An 18903-nucleotide genomic window follows, 5' to 3' on the forward strand; every position below is an offset into this window, starting at 1 on the left:
TTATGAGTTGCAAAGCCTTTAATGATAATGTTTGTATTTTTTTTTTACAAAGTGCATAATTACACATTTGTGATTAATCAACAATTATTTCAGGATTTATTCACTCTGCATGAATCTAAGTTAATAAAATTAAAGAACAGCAACAGCTCATCTAGTCCTTTATATTCCTTCACAATCAGAAAAATGCACAGAATTCTCCAAAGGGCTAAAATAGATTGATACGTAAACTGACAATTTATTTTTAAAGCAGTATGAAACCAACATTTCTGAGAAAACATTTAAACCAAGGTCACACTTTAGAAAAGCAAAATCCTTAATTCAAGCTATTTTCATTTTTATCCATTTAGCATTTTTACTTTATATTGTCCAACAGAGTGTTTTGGTTTGGTTTGGGTTTGGGTTTTTTGTTATCCTTCTGTGTGTTTGTGCGCGTGTATGTTTTGCTTTTGTTTTTACTGTTTTTGGAGATGACTGAACAGATGAAGGCATCAGATGCCTATACAGCTAGGATTTTGCCTAAGATCAATTTGTTTTAAGATAATCTGTTACATTTTTATAAACTACTGGGGAGTGCTAAAGATGAAGTCTGGGTTATTTCCTTGGATTAAGAATTGAATGTACTGGAGATGTATTTGATAGGCAAGATTTTAGATAAGCTTCCACCAGCATTATTTCTATTGCAAACTGAAAAATGTTACAGTTGCAACAAATAATAAACACATTTATAAACATGAAGCCTTTTAGAAGAAAGACAGTATTTTGCTCCTGCATCTGTAAAACTGTTATTGTTTGAAAGAATGCTAGTGTGACCTTTCACTCAATCACTACTCTCTTAGTATGAAAAAGACATATGATGAGCTGAAGAAGGAAAACTGTACAGTTACACTCCACAGTTGCGAACATACTGAGAGACATCTCTGTTTTGACAGTGTGCTTTCCATGCCACCCTGCAGAGAATGGTGAAATAAATGGTGATAGGTTAAAACACATCTTCATTGTAACATACATACTTCAAACCCTCTGGAAGAACAGAACGCTTTACCACTAAATGGACAATAGGCTACAGATAGACTCAGGTATTGTTATTTATTAAATGGAGAGATAAATACCAAGTATTTCGCCTCCCCCGAAGCCCTTACTGGAACACAGAATGCTGAACATAAATGTGGATTTATGCATTCTACAATAGCAGCCACAAAGTTCTTTCCACATTTGCTTAACTCCAAAAGTAATTTCAAGATATGACAAGGAAATGGTAGAGTGTTGAGAATCGTAAAAACTCTGGAAATCCTCTAAAATAAACTGAAGAGTGAAAGAGTATGATTCTATATTTTTAAATTTTTATTTAAATTCTAGATAGTTAACATATAGTGTAATACTGGTTTCAGGAGTAGAATTTAGTGATTCCAGAGCAAGATTCTAAATCAGAGGAAGTAGACTGTTTCTAGGTAACTCCTTGTTTAACATATGTCTAGAGCTGCACTGTTCACTTCTCAGTAGCATACTTTGGTCTTTGAAAATCCTCTCTCGTTTCTCTCTCTTAAAAAATTTTTTTTAATGTTTATTGATTTTTGAGAGAGATAGACAGAGTGCGAGTGAGGGAGGGGCAGAGAGAGACACACACAGAATCCAAAGCAGGCTCCAGGCTGTCAGCACAGAGCCCGATGCAAGTCTCTAACCTACGGACTTTAAGATCATGACCTGAGCTGAAGTCGGTCATTTAACTGGCTGAACCACCCAGGCGCCCCTCCCTCACTTCTCTCTTAACACTAGGGCAAAGTAGCTGTCCCCACAAATGCTTAAACGTACCATGCTCGAATGCCATTTGGATCACTGACAACCCTCTTTGCACATTTTACAGCTTGAGTGATGTCATCTTGCAGCAACACTGAAAAAGAGGTGGTGAGGAATGAGAACAACTTTCAGAGAAATTTCATTGTAAGCTTAGATTTAGCCAGCTATATTCTCTTAGGCTGAGAAAAGAACACTAAAATCATATTCCAAGAGTCCATTTATCTGTGAATGTTGGGGGAAATATTTGCTTCATTCCATCCCATTTGGCATGAAATAAAGCATTCTGTTTCTCATTTACCAAAGTCATTGGAAGTTCTGGAATTATTAACTAATGCAATAGAAGGTTGTCTTTTTAAGTAGGGACTGTAAAAAACACAATAAACAAATAAAAAAAAACAAACAGAGATTATCAAGTTTTTAATCAGCGGTTCTACTACCAGAAATCTATCCTAAAGAAATAATAAAAATGCACCAGATGTGTGCACAAGATGTTCATGGCATTTAATAAAGGGGAAAAAGCAAAGGAACCTAAGTGCTTACCTGAAAGAGTTGGACCAATAAGTTATAGAACATTAATATGTGGAATTCTTTTCATCCTTGAAAAATAATACAGATTTGTATTTGTTGACATAATTTTGTGTGATAAAAAGAGCAAGTTGTAAGGCAGTACATATAGCACAACTTCATTTTTTTGTAATACACACATTGTTTACATATTTGTGTGTAGGTGTATTTGTGCATGAAATTGTTTTACATTCATAGACATGATTGATACATTTTGTGGAAGAATATATACTAAAAGTTACCAGTGGTCATAAATCTCTGGATAGTAAGACATTTTATTCAATGAGCACATATTATTATATATTTTAAAAAATAAATCAAAAATAGATTATCTGGATAAAAAATATATTCTGAGACAAATTTTGTCTATTAGGAATTTTAACATTTAAAATTTAACAATATCAATTTTACTACATTTCTCCAATATATTTATGTGCTAAAGATTTCACATGTTATTTCTATTTTTTATATGAGTTCAAAAGAATATTTGTTTCACCTTAATTAAACAAATCCATAAATCGACTTGTTAGGTATAACAATAATTACATAGGAACTGTATTTTCTGAAGATGCAAATGAAAGAATGAAAAATGAAATGTCAGCATGTTTCTAATTCACTTTAAAATCATTCAGCAAGGAGGGTTGTTGGGTGGGGGGATGGGCTAAATGGGTAAGGGGTATTAGGGATGCCCCATGGGATGAGCACTGAGTGTTATATGTAAGTGATGAATCACTAAATTCTATTCCTGAAATCATTATTACACTAAACAAGTGTAATATTAAAAATAAATAAATAAAATTTAAACTTTGTCAAAAAATAAATAAAAGGCACTAACAATAAAATAAAATAATTCAGTGAAAAGAACATATGCATAAAAATGTAAATGGTTGTTTATTATGCTAATGTCTCTAAATTTCTATGCACTTAGGACATTTCAAAATAAAAACAATTTTTAAAAAAGGGCCACACAACCAAATTATCCCTAAACCCCCCCCAAAATTGGGAGAAATAGCATTGTTTTTGACAAGCATTAAAAAATCCATTTATAATAAATTAATAGATCATTTCATAAACTTGCATATATTAGAAAACATCAACTTTTTATGATATAATCAGCTCTCTAATTTCTTAGGGGATTATAGGGAGGATAATAAAGAGTTTCTAGACATTGAGATGGAGTTTTTCTAGGTCCCTGATGAATCTTTCAAGATATTTTCATTTGTATTGAATCTCTGTTCTTGTGGCACTGATGTGTCCCGTGCCGTAACTCAGATATCATCTTGTCTTACCGCTGCAGGATATATGACAGGCATTAACTGCATGTGGGGTTTTGCCATCATTGCACCAGTAACGGCTATTGATCTGGAATATTCCATAATCAGTGCTTCTGCTACTGGGATTGTAGTTCGTAGCCCTTGTGTTATAACCACTTTCCCATTTGGCCAGACACATCCCTGAAAAAAACGTATTTTTAGTTATAAATATCAATACCACATGATTTATTTGTCATACCATAATCAGTTCTAATTTTCTATTCTATTTTATTAATGACTTTATACGTATAAAAGGTGTATTTTATTTGTAAAAATATACATATACATCTATATTTAAGATTTTGCTTTATTATTAAAAATTTTTAATGTTTATTTATTTTTGAAAGACAGAGAGGACAGAACACAAGTTGGAAGGAGCAGAGAGAGAGACATACACAAAATCTGAAGCAGGCTCCAGGCTCTGAGATGTCAGCACAGGGCCTGATGCAGGGCTTAAACCCATGAACCATGAGATCATGACTTGAGCTGAAGTCGGCCACTTAACCAACTGAGCCAAGATTTTATTTTTAAAGTAATCTCTACATCCAACATGGGGCTTGAATTTACAACCCCGAAATCAAGAGTTGCATGTTCCATTGACTGAACCAGCCAGGCACCCCCAAAAATACTTCAACACTTTAGTGAGAATCTTTTGCTAGCAAATCATTTTGTAATACTAATGAACAAGATAACATACTTTCAAAATATTAAAATAGCTGTTTCTTCCATTGCTATTACCCTTTCCCTGCTCTCATCCATCATGCAAGATTTAGCCTAGAATAGGAAAATCAATAGCGTTAAGTGAAGTTAAGTGAATTTTAAAATTAATAGCAGATATGTACACTGATGAAAAATGCTTTTTATTAGAAAAACTAAGAATTTTCTGGGAGAAATAAATTTTCTTAAGATACCTAAAAGTGAATTTGGTTATCAAGTTAGAATCTGGTAAACAAGAGATATAGGGGTGCCTGGGTGGCTCAGTCAAAGCATCCAACTTCAGCTCATGTCATGATCTCACTATTCAGTAGTTCGGGCCCCATGTTGGGCTCTGTGTTACCAGCGGGGAGCCTGAAGCCTGCTTCAGATTCTGTGTCTCCCTCTCTCTCTGCCCCTCCCTTGCTCACACTCTGTCTATATCTCTGTCTCTCTCTCAAAAGTGAATAAACATAAAAAAAAGAGAGAGAGAAATATAAATAGGAAAGACCATTTCATCCATCCATCCATCCATCCACTCATTCATTCAAAAATAGTTATTGGGGAGCCTTAGTGGTTCAGTCAGTTGAGCATCCAACTTCTGCTCAGGTCATGATCATGGGATTTATGAGTTTGAACCCCAGGTCAGGCTTGCTGCTGTCTGTGCAGAGCCGCTTCGGATCCTCTGTCTCCCCCACCCCCCTCCGCCCCTCCTCTGCTTGCGCGCTCTCTCTCTTTCTCTCAAAAACAAAAACAAAAACAAAAACCTTAAAAGATGTTTAAATAGATATTGAGAGGAAATGTTTGAATTCAACCTGAAAAATATAGTGATTACTTTGACAAATACGGACTAAAATATAAAGTAACTTTTAGTCAGACATATCTTGAATTATGTGGAAGAAAATGAAAAATAGTTAATCGACTATACTAAGAATAATAAAACAGGATGTCAAGCTGCATTTCAGGGATCCTTATATAAACAGTAATTGAGGGGAACTAGGTTCCTACTGCCCCTGCACTGAGAGTCCAAAATAGTTTTATAAAACTTTGCTGTTAAAAATCCCATGTCATGGCAGGGAAATTTGAAAAGAGGACAATACTCCTTACTCTAGGCTCATTTTTTTTTGGAACCAAGTTCCAAACAGGAAATACCTGGGGTCAAGTACAAAGGACTTGATACATATTCCAGGCACTCAAATGTACCTTTTGGTCAGACTTCAGCTGCCACTGAGCCTGAGGCAACTGGCAAAATCAGCTGCCCTCGAAGAGTACAGTGGGTCCTGGGTACCTAGAACAGCATAGAATTTTGCCCTCATTCCTTCTTCTGGCATATGATTCTAAAGAAACAAGCTGATATTTTTCACGATTGTAACCACACAGACCCTCAAAGAAATAAAATAAATCCATTCATTCAAAGCCTCTTTCTTATTATTTCTCGTCTATCTGTTCCACACCTGGCTAATTACTTGCAAGTATGAAGAATTAACTTACAGTTTGCCAGGCTGACACCTCTATAGCCATCCATCCCAAGTCTTTTCAGAGTTCTGGCCAGCTCACATCGTTCAAAGACCTTGCCCTGGATGGTGACAGAAAGGAGGAGAAGCCCCAGGATAAGGAGAGCCTTCATGTTGACTGGGAAGCCAGGTCCCTAGGCTGACCAAGGCAAGCTGGCCTCAGTATTTAACACCTTTTAACTTCCTTCTTCTCCTAGTGGTTTGCGGGCTCCACCCTTTGAGAGATGTGAAAAACAGGAACTGTTAATTGGTTCACGGACTTTAAAAATACTTTTTTTTTAATATTTGAAGAGAGATACTCTGATATCCTAAGAATTAACCTACAGGAAAATGATGAAATGGCATTATTTAAAGATTTAGCTCAGGAAGCATTGGGAAGTAGTACTGTTTCCAAAGCAGGAACCATCTCCTATTTTATTATGAATTTGAGCAACTATAAAGAAAAATAACCTTGAATGAACATTTTACACAAGTGAAAATGGAGTCCAATTTTTGATTTTGCATTCACTACGTTGTCTTCATCTTTTTTCACTTAGAATTATTTTATATACACTTTCCCCCAAAGCACATGACACATTACCTATCATTTTCAATGGGTATATAACAGGATACCATATTGCTCAGCCATATTCCCACTTTAAATTTTTTGTTGCTATTATACATTTTTTGCTTATAAATCAATGTTTTCCTATTACAAATAAGCCTCATGTGAACAATGTTTCTAACTTTTTGCCAATGCCTTATCTCATATTTCAATGTTAGAACATAAGGAGTCATAATAAAGCAAGGGAACTTTATAATCAAACCTAAAGAGAAGGAGCAGACTATGCCACCTAAAAGCCTTCCCCTTTGGCATAAGGATTATTCTGAACTGAAGGCAATTGAGAAGCAGATCTAAGAAAGCTCACTGCCCTCCACCTATATGCCTGAAAACAGAACCTAAATTTGTACCGAAGTTAATCACTGACAACCCTACATGCTTATCAGCCCCAAGACAGCCCCAGAGGACTCCACAGAACAAATTTTACTGACTAGCTATTATCTTCCAGTGGCCACCAATTACTTATCTTCCCACAGTTTGCTACCCTCGGAAGCCTAAAACTGTTTTCCTCGGTCTTGTCGTTCTTCTAAAAATGTATTGTTCCTTGGTTAAGATGCTATCTATGTAAGCCTAAATTCTAGCCCCTCTTTGTGTTAGTCATCCCTGCATTGCTCCCCAATATGTATGAGATGTGCCTGTTAAGAAACGTATTTGTTTTTCTCTTGCTAACCTGTCGTTTGTCACAGAGCCCCAGCTGAAACCCTAAAAGAGTAGTAGGAAAAACAATTTTTCTCCTCTTGTACAGTTTCTGGTGAAGAGGACGGCGAAGTAGAAAGCTAGATCACCCTACTCTCCCCAGAGACTGCAATTGAGATAGGAGGGAACTAACAACAGACCAGCAAAAGGTAAGAATTTCTTACTATGTCAGTCTCTCAGATCTTTGACTCTAGTGCTCAATAAAGAGAGGAATATGAACATTTCTTTTTGTCATTTCCTTTCTAAATTCATAATGGCAGGAGAGTAATATTTATAAAAGTAGATCTTGAGTTGTGAATTTAGATCGGGGGGTACCTATGTAGGTTATTGGTTCTTAGCCTCCCAGAAATTTTCATGTTTTGCTTTGTCTGACTTTTGTGTTGTCATAAGGATGAAAATTATCAGAATCTTCATTTGTCTTGTTTTATGTACAAAGAGCCAGGATCTGTAACTAGTGAGATTATTCTCTCAGGTCTCCGGCACTCAAGGAGGTTGGGGCTTGCATCAGGCAGACCGCCAGCAGGCTAGGGCACTATTGCCATCTCTATTTTCATTCCTTTGTTTGTGCTGGGAAATTCCCGTCCCAGTGTCACCTTTCCAGTAGCTAACCAGTCAGCTAGGACGCTGTTGCTGCCTCTACTTTCATTAACTTGTTTGTGCCAGGAAAATTCCCCTTTCCGATACCACCTTTCAGGTGACATAGATTAGTGTATCTGTGAATTAAAATGTCTCACTTTGTGGGAGACAGAACTTTCTTTACCACCTGTGACAATGAAGGTCTTTGCTTTCTTATGCGATCTTTGGAGTAGCTCTGCATCTTGAGAGGGCTGTATCATTTGCATTCTCTTTGAGGACACCCCTGTGTCCATGGTTAAGCCATAAAGGGCTTATTGATTTTAAGCCATGAAAAAGCTTATTGGTTTGGAGTCATAGTTGAAGTAGGTATACCTTTGAAAATTTGGACTTTGACATCTAAAGGATTTTTAAGAGACATCTCATCCTAAACAAATACCCTATTGGTACTTATAGGAAGATCAGATTAGAAGATTGGTAGCTATAGGAAGCTCAGAAAGAAAGAAAGAAAGAAAGAAAGAAAGAAAGAAAGAAAGAAAGAAAGAAAGAAGGAAAGAAAGAAAAAGAGTTACAGAAGATACATGGCTAGTATGAGGGAAAAAAACTTCACAAACTTCCTTCACTAGATTAGGAGGTAGAGATCAGATTCAGAACAAATGCTAAGAACTGTAAAGGACACTCAAGCAGGTATGAAAGGTGAAAATACTGATAGCCAGGAAATAGTTTGAAAAAGCACAGAAAATGCACAAGAAGACTTGGTTTATTGTCCTTTACTCTGTAAGCAGATCCCATGAAGTCTAGGCCTTCCCATATTTTCAGCTTCTGCCGCAGGCAAAAAAATTCATCAGACTGTCCTACCCTTAAAAAAAGGAAAAAAAAAAAAAAGCTTCGTAGTAATTACCCGTAAGGTGTTTTGTTTTGTTTTGTTTTTTGGTTAGCTAAACTATAGACTTTACCCAAATACACCAATTTCCCTACTATTATACCTTTTCTGTTCCAGGTTCTTCTAGGATCCCATACTACGTTTTATCTTTATTTCCTATGCCCCCTCCACTTTGAAAAATTGAGTTGTCTTTTTATTATTAAGTTCTAGATGTACTTCATATATTCTGCATGCAAGTCCTTTGTTAGACATAAGCTCTGAAATGATCTTTGTCCAGCCGGTGGCTTGCCTATTCATCTTTGATTTTTGATAACAGGCAAATATACCTCTGAGTTCCTCCTTAGAAAACCATATATCCTTTGTCCCTTGGAAATATTAATCTTACAATGTCTTTGAAATATAAATATCCAATGAGAAAACTGTTAGCTAAAGCAACTCCGGAAACTGGAAAAAACAGGTTTTAAAAAACAAACTGCTAGGGGCGCCTGGGTGGCTTAGTCGGTTAAGCGTCCGACTTTCGCGCAGGTCATGATCTCACGGNTATGCATGTTATGTAGATGCAGTATTTTTTCCCTCTGGATGGTATACCTAAAAATGGGCTTGTGGAAGAGCTCTATTGATTGGCTTAAAAAAATATAAGCACTTACATAAATTAAGATTGGTCAAATTAGCTTATGTTATCCCTGCCAGATATTTAAGATTATAAAATTATAAATTCAACCTAAGAACAAAAGGTACAATAAAAATGATTTGCTTACTGTGTGTCAACATGGCAGAAAAAGCCGCATGTGTAACTTTTTATAACCTTTTCGATTCTTTGAGGAACTAAAGATATTTGGATCTGTTAACATGTTCTTTTTGCCAAGTCAAAAAGTTGTACTATGAAAATGCATGTGTAGAAGTTATAAAATGATGTATTCATAAATATGCTAATCTCACAATGTTAGTATGTAGCAGACAGTTCACAATTGCTTACTTGGCTTTCATTGGAAATTAAGCTTACTAAAAGTTAAGAATACTAATGAGTATATGTAAATGAAACCTACATCTGGAAATAATAATTTGCATTATTATTATTATTATTATTATTATAGAATAATAGTAAAATGTAATTTCTTTACATCTGGTAAAGAAAAAAAAACTTCAGGCAAAGCATACAGAGACAGCAAAATGTGGTTTTGGTAGCAAAAGGCATGAGATATGAGAATGCATTTCTGTTAAAGGGAAAGGAGAGTAATTTGTTCTAAATTAAAGGTAATTTAAGTGTTATTTTAGACTAGAAAAAAGAAAATAAAAGACAAAACCTAAAGGGACATAGAAAGTTGGGAAAAGAGAGAAGCACTAAAAAAGGGAAGGAGGGGAGAAAGGAGAAATTGTTATCCTGTGTGACCAAGCTGCTGAAATTGAATGAATTTAAGTGTTTTAAAAGTGAGCTTTAATAGCAATAGTGTGCCTATGCAAAACTGGAATTTAATTTTCTCCCTGTTAAAAGGAGAAAGCTTGGGGTGCCTGGGTGGTTCAGTCTCTGTCTCTCAAATAAATAAATAAATAAATAAATAAATAAATAAATAAAAGGAGAAAGCTTTCTTGGATTATTATAGAAGATTTTTCTTTACCAGATAAATAACTAACCTAGAAAACATGGATTCTGTGTATTATTAAGATAATTGCCTGTGCTTCATGGGTTTTTTTTATTGTTTTATTTATTTTTGAGAGAGAGAGAGAGAGAGAGAGACAGCATGAGCAGGGGAGGGTCAGAGAGAGAGGGAGACACAGAATCTGAAGACAGGCTTCAGGCTCTGAGCTGTCAGCACAGAGCCCCACACGGGGCTCGAACCCACGAACTGTGAATCATGACCTGAGCTGAAACCAGACACTCAACCGACTGAGCTACCCAGGCGCCCCTTCATGTTCTTTATCAAGTCTTTGATTACTTAAAGACCGAGTCTTAGGGCACCTGGGTGGCTAAGTCGGTTAAGTGTCTGACTTGTGATTTCAGCTCAGGTCAGGATCTCACGGATCATAAGATTAACCTCTGCATCAGGCTCTGTGCTGACAGACAGACAGTGCAGAGCCTTCTTGGCATTCTCTCTCACCCTTTCTCTCTGCCCCTCCCCCACTCACACTCACTCTCTCATTCAATCAATCAATCAATCAATCAATCAATAATAAACAGTTGAAGAGGAACTCAGAGGAAATAGAGGCAAAGCAAACTAAAATATAAATTATAATGAATATCTCAGAGAAGTAAAAAAATCACATCTATGTAATAATGAAGTATACTATAATAAAGAAATAATCAGAGAATTTAAAAAGGAGCTCTTGAGATTTAAAAATATGACCACCTTAGTAAAACACTTTATAAAAGAATTAAGAGATAAATTTGAGAAACAGTCCCAGAAATAGAATAAAAAGACAGAGATGAAAAACAGGAGAGAAACAATGAGAAAAGTAGAGAACAAAGAAATCAAATATCCAATTATTAGGAATTCTTAAAAGGAATTACAGAAGAATAAACATAAAATAAATGTGCAAATCTGAAGGACATAGATTTCCATATCAAAAGGTAACCAAGCGCCTGGCATAATGGTGTGGAATAAAATTTATACCAATGCACATCATCATGAAATTTCAGAACAATGGGGATAAAGACAAAATTTTTAAACTTAAGGATAGTGATCTTCAACCTAAGTCCTATATGCCGTCTAACTATCTAGTGTGAGAGGGGAAAAAAAATCGTTCTCAAATATGTTAGGACAATAAAACTTCACTTCTCTGCACCCTTTATCAGGAAGCCTCTGAAGGACATGTTCGATTTTAAAAGCAAATAAGGGAGCCTGGCTGGCTTAGTTGGTGGAGCATGTGACTCTGGATCTCAGTGTTGTGAGTTCGAGCCCCACATTAGCTGTAGAGATTACTCAAAAACAAAGTCTTTAAACAAACAAACAAATAAACAAATGAGCAAATAAAAGACAATGTAGGATCTAGGCAACAGGGATCTAACATAGGAGAGAAGTGAAGGAAATCACCAGGACTAAAGAAGAAGCAAGCAAGCATTGTCCAACACTGACAGCCTTGCCATAGGTTAAGGACATGCCAATTCAGATTATAACAAGAGGGTAAAGAGCTCAAGGGGTGTGGACTCCAGGGGAAAAGCCAAACTTAGAGAGGGCTTGGAATTTCTGAACATATTGAAGGGAGTTTGACAAGTCTGGCTGAGACTGTGAGTAATGAATTCATATATGAATAAGTATATGAAAAACTAAGCAGTCAGGAAAATAAGGCAATTTTTAATACCAATAAAACCCAAAAACTTAAGCATGGAAACTCACGTTATGGTCATCTTTGAGTGTTTGTGCATGTTTGTCCAGAAGAACAGCAAGGGCAGGGGGAGGTGAGAGAGAGCTCAATCTTTACCTTCCTTGGTGGAAATAAACAGAAAATGTCTATGATTGAAAATCAAAAAATAGTAAAATAAACATGCTCCCGAGATATATGGCAGTAAATACTAGAGGAGATAGCTAAAGAAGTTAAAAAGAGATTACCTCTAGTGTTGGGTATTAAATGAGAAAGATTAGGGCAAATTTTCATTAAATTTGATTGATTTCATTCAATTGTCATTAAATTGATAACATTTTCTTTTGCTTTAAAAATACACACATATATTTTGTGATAAAAAAATGAAAGTTAAAAAATATATTATGTGAGATAAAGAACTAAAAGACATATACCAAAATGTTTACGGTGGTTATTTATGAAAACTTTTCAGAATGAAAAAAATTGTTTTTAATGTTTATTTAGTTTTGAGAGGAAAACAGTATGAGCTGGGGAGGAACATAAAGAGGGAGACACAGAATCCAAAGCAGGTTTCAGGCTCTGAGCTGTCAGCACAGAGCCTGACTCAGGGTTTGAACTTGGGAATGGTGAGATCATGACCTGAGCTGAAGTCGGATACTTAACCAACTGAGCCACCCAGGAGCCCCAAACTTTTCAGAATATTTATTTACTTTATTTTTTGGCACATTCTAAGTTTACTTCTTTTAGCATATTTTACTTTTGCAATTAGCAAAATAATAAACACACACAAACAGAAGTATGTGCAGAATCACTAAAATAAGGGTGATTATTTCGAAATCTTTAGCATTCCTCTGTATATATGCACTTGGTCATATATGTTGAAAGATTCTGTTGTTTAATTTGACAATTATCTTTCTCCGATGAAGCTCATCTGTACCCAGATCAGTAGCTTCTCAAATTTCAATAGAGGAGCTCCTGGTTGGCTTTGTCAGTTAAGTGTTTGACTCTTGATTTCAGCTGAGGTTTGAGAGATTGAACCATGAGTTAGGCTCTACAGTGGCAGCAGAGAGCCCGCTTGGGGTTCTCTCTCTCTTTGTCCCTCCCCCACCCCCGTCATGTTCGCATGTGCTCTCTCTCAGAATAAATAAAAGTTAAATAAAAGTTAAAAAAGAAGCTCTTGGGTGGCTCAGCTGGTTAAACAGACTTCAGCTCTGGTCATGATCTCATGGTTCATGAGTTCATGAGTTCGAGCCCCATGTTAGGCTCCCTGCTGTCAGCCCAGAACCTGCTTTGGATCCTCTGTCTCCCTCTCTCTCTCTGACCTTCCCCCTTCTCAAAAATAAGTAAATATTTAAAAAAGAGAGAGAAGTTAAAAAAGACTATCATTGCCTCACCACTTGAAGAAGTAGGACTGAATGACAAATTTTCTTTGATATAGAACAAATAAAGCAAAGTAATGTTTCTTGCATTCACTTATGGCACAGCACACTTATACACACTGCACTATTTTGATCTAGACATGGGGCGCCTGGGTGGCTCAGTTGGTTAAGGATCCGACTTCGACTCAGGTCATGATCTCACAGTTCATGGGTTCAAGCCCCGCATCAGGCTTTGTGCTGACAGCTAGCTCAGAGCCTGGAGCCTGTTTCGGATTCTGTGTGTGTCTCTCTCTCTGACCCTTCCCTGCTCAAACTGTCTCTCTTTCTCTCTCTCTCTCTCTCAGAAATAAATTAAAAAAAAAAAACATAACTAGACTTGCCTGCTCTGATTGGAATGTGATCAGAGACTGGGAAGTGAGATGGTTCCTGTGAGTCCTAGAGATTAAACTGTTTTCCTGAAAATGGCTCTTTGGTTCCACACTTCAGGTCCCCACTAACCCTGTAAGGCTAGGTGTTTTGGCTTTCAGTGACTCAGACTACTGAGGTATCTTTCTGCCTTTATAGTCTTGTTTCACTATAATTTATGCCACCACTATTATTTTGCTGTTCTTGCAATCATGCTTTCTCTATTAGTATTGAATAATTAAAATCTAATTGTGTTAGATTGTGTCAGATCATGAAAAACTAAAGCATCAGCTTCAAGAGCGCCTGGCTGGCTCAGTAAGTGGAGTGTTGCAACTCTTGATCGTGGGGTTGTGGGTTCGAGTCCCACGTTGGTGTAGACATTACTTAAAAATAAAAATCTAAGATGGCCAACAAACACATGAAACGATGCTCAGCATCCCTACTTATCAGGGAAATACAAATCANATCTAAGAAAAAAAAAGAAATAGCCTCAGAAAGCAACGTCCACTCATGCTCTGTCTCTAGTTCTCTGTCTAAAATATAATAATTAAAATTAAAAAAAATATGTGTCCCAGATAAGTAAAGTAACTCGCTCAAAAAAATAGAGCTGGTAAATGACAGAGCTGGGAGTTAGATTCAGCCTGTTTCCACAGTCTTTTCAATGTACAATACTACCTTGTAAAAACTGAAGAGGAAAGGCAAGAAACTAAATATTGATAACCAATTCTCACCCCTTAACAAAGTTATATATTCTCTGTCTCTCCCTTATCTAATTTTAGTTCCTGATATAGTTTTGCACGCCCATTTTATATATTTATTTTTAAAGTATGAGTCATCTCTAATTTGGTCTAACACGTAACAATAAGAGGCTATTTAAAAAGTCAATATGCTTGGTTTATGAACAACTAATAAAATAATTCTGGATGGTTTTTTATTCTTTGTGAATGCTTTCTGACTACACTATTATTTCTGCTATCTTTGAAATACCAGCGCAAATACAGTTAGAACTTTGGCTGGAACTCATTTCCCTGTTTTTCTTCCCAATTAGGTCATGTTACAAAAGTCTTTTTGTTACACGTTACAAAAGTCAATTTACACAATAGTTGGTCACTGAAAATTGAGAAATTCTGATGAAACACTGAACTGACTTTTCAAATGTGTGACAAAAGGTAGTCTTATTTGCAAAGGCTTGAACATGTTCCCATTTTGATTTCCTCTTTCTAGAAGACCATTCTTATTTCATTTCTTTACTGAGTATGATCTTTGGGTTTAAGATTTTGCAAGATCTTTTCATTTGTGCCAATGCCATTAAATTTCCTTTCACTAAACTAGAAACCAGTGATTTCAATCTGCAAATTAGCTCCATAAAATCACGAGATGTTGGAGAAAAAGTTGTTGCAAATAGGAGAAGGAGATCATACACTTGAGTTGTTCTTCCCTCCACCTTGACAAACATTTAACTGCTACCCTTAACAAGCAAATAAGACCATATGCTAACCAAATTATTAATAATAACTTATGTGCATAAAAGATAATGCTATCCTCCCTTCTGGCATCACTTTAAGTCATTTTGGATGCAGCCATACTATCTTCTCATCCCTCCACCCCCAAACCCAGGTCAGCCACCTCTGTGAGATGGGAATAGCTGGGAATAGTCTATTTTCAACTCAGTCAAGTAGGAATTCAACCCACAAACATTAGGCCATTTTTACATGAGTTTCACAATGACCTGACCCAAAGACGATGAGGGCTATATTAGTGTCTCACACCTACTGAGTTTGGAAAGTAGTTTCCTTGATTGTTGATTCAAAATGAATTTTAATTAAACAGTAATTTAGTATGAGATTTGATGTAGACCTGAATTTCATCATGGAACTACTGACAAGGCTTTCTAAGTAGTCTCCTTATGTCCAGATTCTCTCCCCTCTCATCTACTCTGCAGCCAGACCATGTCAGCCTTGAACTCAAAAAAAGACTGTGTTTGTAACACACACATATCAACCACATGTTATCTATGACCTTATTGTCTATTATTGTCGCTTACTGTCATATTGTCCATACATTAGTCATCATGAGCTCTTCAGGAGCTTACTCTCCTTTTAGGCCACTTCTTTTCAGTAAGAAGCACACTTATGTGTATAATATAGACATTCAACACAACTGATATATTCACTGTGGAAAAAATGCATTCCCCCTACAATTAAGATGTTACTCTCCTCTCTTGGCCACATGTTAAAATAGGTTTCTGACATTACAAACCATGCAAGAAAGTAATACAATAAACTTACAAATAAAAACCAGTCACAAACCATGAAAGGGTGTGCTTCTCGAACCTTAGAGAATACTTAGGCTGGAATTTTAAAAAGAGGGAGAATTTTTTAAAATAAAAATTTAACTCAGGTCTCAGGAATAAAGTAGAAATAAGACCATATGTTTGAGACACAGGATTCCTCATGTTAATGTAGGTAAAACATTTTTTGAAGGCATGATTCAACACTTCATTTAAAGTTAGTAAAGGGTGGGGCACCTGGGTGGCTCAGTCAAGTAAGTGGCCAACTTCAGCTCATGTCATGATATCAGGGTCTGTGAGTTCGAGCCCCACGTCAGGCTCTGTGCTGACAGCTCAGAGCCTGGAGCCTGCTTCCCATTCTGTGTGTGTGTCTCTCTCCCTCTGCCCTTCCCCTGATCGCTCTCTGTCTCTCTCTCTCTGTCTCTCTCTCTCTCTCTCAAAAACAATAAACATTAAAAAATTCAAAAAATATATTAAAAAATAATAAAGTTAGTAAAGAGAAAAAATCTTCAATTGCCAAGAAATTATCTGAGTAATTGTATTATGTAAGAAGTTCCTGTGTAATATTTAATTATAAAATTTAATAATCTATCCATCAATTAATTCAATAATTAATAAAGATTGATTGGATATCTTCTATGTAAGAGGAACTGTATTAATTCTAAGGATAGCACGTTGATTTTTTTTCTTCTACAGGACATGCAAACCAACAATTACAATCCAATATAATAGTTTCTTTAATGTTGGTCTGTACAAAGTGCTGAACCTGAAGTCTGTGAGGAAGAGACAGTGAAGGCTTCACAGCATTTCAGCTGAATGAGATTTGGAGAAAGAATAGGATTTTATTCAGTGGGCAGGTGGATTACAAGACTCATGGTAGAAGCTTTTAGTGCTCGCCCCTGTCTGGTTCTCTCTCTTTCCAGGCACAGAGGAGGATTATACTTCTCCACTCTTTTGTAGTTAGGCAGAGCTACATAACTAATCCTGTCAGTGAGCCAGGGGTGGAAATAACATGTGCCACTTCCAAGCTGAAGCACTTAATTGCTAGTGCAAAACACTCCAGTGCTTTTTATCTGCCTTAACAACTAGTGAAGTTGTATGTATCAGAAAGTGTAGTTACCCAATGATGGAAACTGTCAACCTGGGTGTCTGAGTGACTTTGTGGAGCAGAACCATTTGCTGAACCATGATAGGCATTATGACATGGACAAGAAATAAATTGTGTGCTAAGCCATTCAAATTTGGGGATTGTTTTGTTATTTCAGGTAGAGGTAAAACATTTAAAAGTAAAAGAAAGGAAGAATAGACAAGTCTCCCATGCAAAAGAATTTGTGCCTTCTAGGAAATGTAGTACAGTTCCACATTCCATAAGTGTGGACTGTGCACAGTGACTTCTTTCCAAAGAATGCAGCAAAGAAGGGGGTGGGGAGGAGAGATTAATTTTACAGTGGAGAGGGGCGCCTGAGTGGCTCAGTCGGTTAAGCGTCCAACTTTGGCTCAGGTCATGATCTCACGGTTCGTGTGTTCGAGCCCCGCGTCGGGCTCTGTGCTGACGGCCAGCTCAGAGCCTGGAGACTGTTTTGGATTCTGGGTCTCCCTGTCTCTCTGACCCTCCCCTGCTCACGCTGTCTCTCTCTCTCTCAGAAATAAAACATTAAAAAATTAAAAAAAATAATTTTCAGTGGAGAAACCTAACAAATTCTACTTCAGCCAGTGGATCAAGATTAATATCAACAGTGATAAGTTATGTTGATAAAATGCATCCTAGATATGATGTAAAAATAGGACATACCCTCCATGGGCTTCCTCTCCAAAATATATAACCCTAGCCTAATCATGAGGAAAACATCAGGTAAATCCCAATTAATGGTCATTCTATAAAATATTTGACCAATACTCATCAAAACTGGCTAGGTCATCAAAAACAAGGAAAGTTTGAGAAATTATTACAGCCAAAAGGAACCAAAAGAGACATAACAACTATATGTAACGTGGTACCTTGGATGGGATCCTGGAGCAGAAAAAGGATATTTGGCAAAAATAAAGAAATCTGAATAAATTACGAACTTTATTTAATAATAACATGTCAACATTGGTCTATTAATTGTAACAAGTGTACCATACTGATATAAGATGTTAATATTAGAGGTAAGAGGGTATGGGGTGTACTGAAACCATCTGTGCTATCTTGTAATTTTTAGGTAAATCTCATACTATTCTAAAATAAAGTTGATTTTTTAAAATAAGGTGTGAGATAGTACATGGAGTGTTCCGTAAATTCCTTTTTTTTTAAATTTTTAATTTTATTTATTTTGAGAGAGAGAGAGAGAGAGTGCATGAGCACAAATAGGGGAGGGGCAGAGAGAGAAGGAGAAACAGAATTCCAAGCAAGCTCCACACCATCAGTACAGAGGCCAATGTGGGCCTCTAACTCACAAACTGTGAGATCATAACCTGAGCCGAGATCAAAAGTTGGATGCTTAACCAACTATGTTACCCAGATGCTCCTGGAAATTTCTTTTATTTCTTTCTTTTTATTTTTTTAATGTTTATTTATTTTTGAGAGAGAGAGAGAGAGCAAGAAAGCACAAGTGGGGGAGGGGCAGAAAGACAGGAGACACAGAATCTGAAGCAGGCTCCAAGCTCTGAGCTGTCAGCACAGAGCCTAATGCGAGGCTAAATTTACCAGCCATGAGATAATGACCTGAGCGGAAATTGGACACTTAACCAACTGAGCCACCCTGGCACCCCTGGAAAGTTTCTTTTATTTTTATTTATTTTTTATTTTTTTAAATGTTTGATTGATTGATTGAGAGAGACAGGGTGTGTGAGCAGGGGAGGGTCAGAGAGAAAGGGAGACACAGAATAAGAAACAGGTTCCAGGCTCTGAGCTGGCTGTCA

The 18903-nt window shown here is 36.5% G+C and overlaps 1 protein-coding gene across 1 annotated transcript; it reads right to left on the minus strand.

The window, feature by feature from the left end:
* On the minus strand, window positions 1–6034 carry LYZ (lysozyme). Its single transcript, XM_077775237.1, has 4 exons — window positions 5856–6034; window positions 3648–3812; window positions 1810–1888; window positions 1–947 (listed from the first exon to the last, which is right to left on the minus strand). Exons 1-4 carry the CDS (start codon window positions 5989–5991, stop codon window positions 881–883), a joined length of 447 nt encoding a protein of 148 aa, XP_077631363.1. The 5' UTR covers window positions 5992–6034; the 3' UTR covers window positions 1–880.
* Between the last annotated feature and the right edge of the window lie 12869 nt (window positions 6035–18903).

The sequence above is a fragment of the Crocuta crocuta genome, unplaced genomic scaffold (assembly GCF_008692635.1).
Source record: "Crocuta crocuta isolate KB4526 unplaced genomic scaffold, BGI_CrCroc_1.0 scaffold97, whole genome shotgun sequence".
In the NCBI taxonomy this organism is placed as follows: Eukaryota; Metazoa; Chordata; class Mammalia; order Carnivora; family Hyaenidae; genus Crocuta; species Crocuta crocuta.

Coding starts and splice junctions, on each gene's coding strand:
- LYZ (XM_077775237.1), bottom strand. CDS start 5,991: ATGAAGGCTCTCCTTATCCTGGGGCTTCTCCTCCTTTCTGTCACCATC. Junction 3,813..5,855: donor AGGTGTCAGCCTGGCAAACT/GTAAGTTAATTC, acceptor CGTTTTTTTCAG/GGATGTGTCTGGCCAAATGG. Junction 948..1,809: donor CCAAATGGCATTCGAGCATG/GTACGTTTAAGC, acceptor CATTCTCTGCAG/GGTGGCATGGAAAGCACACT.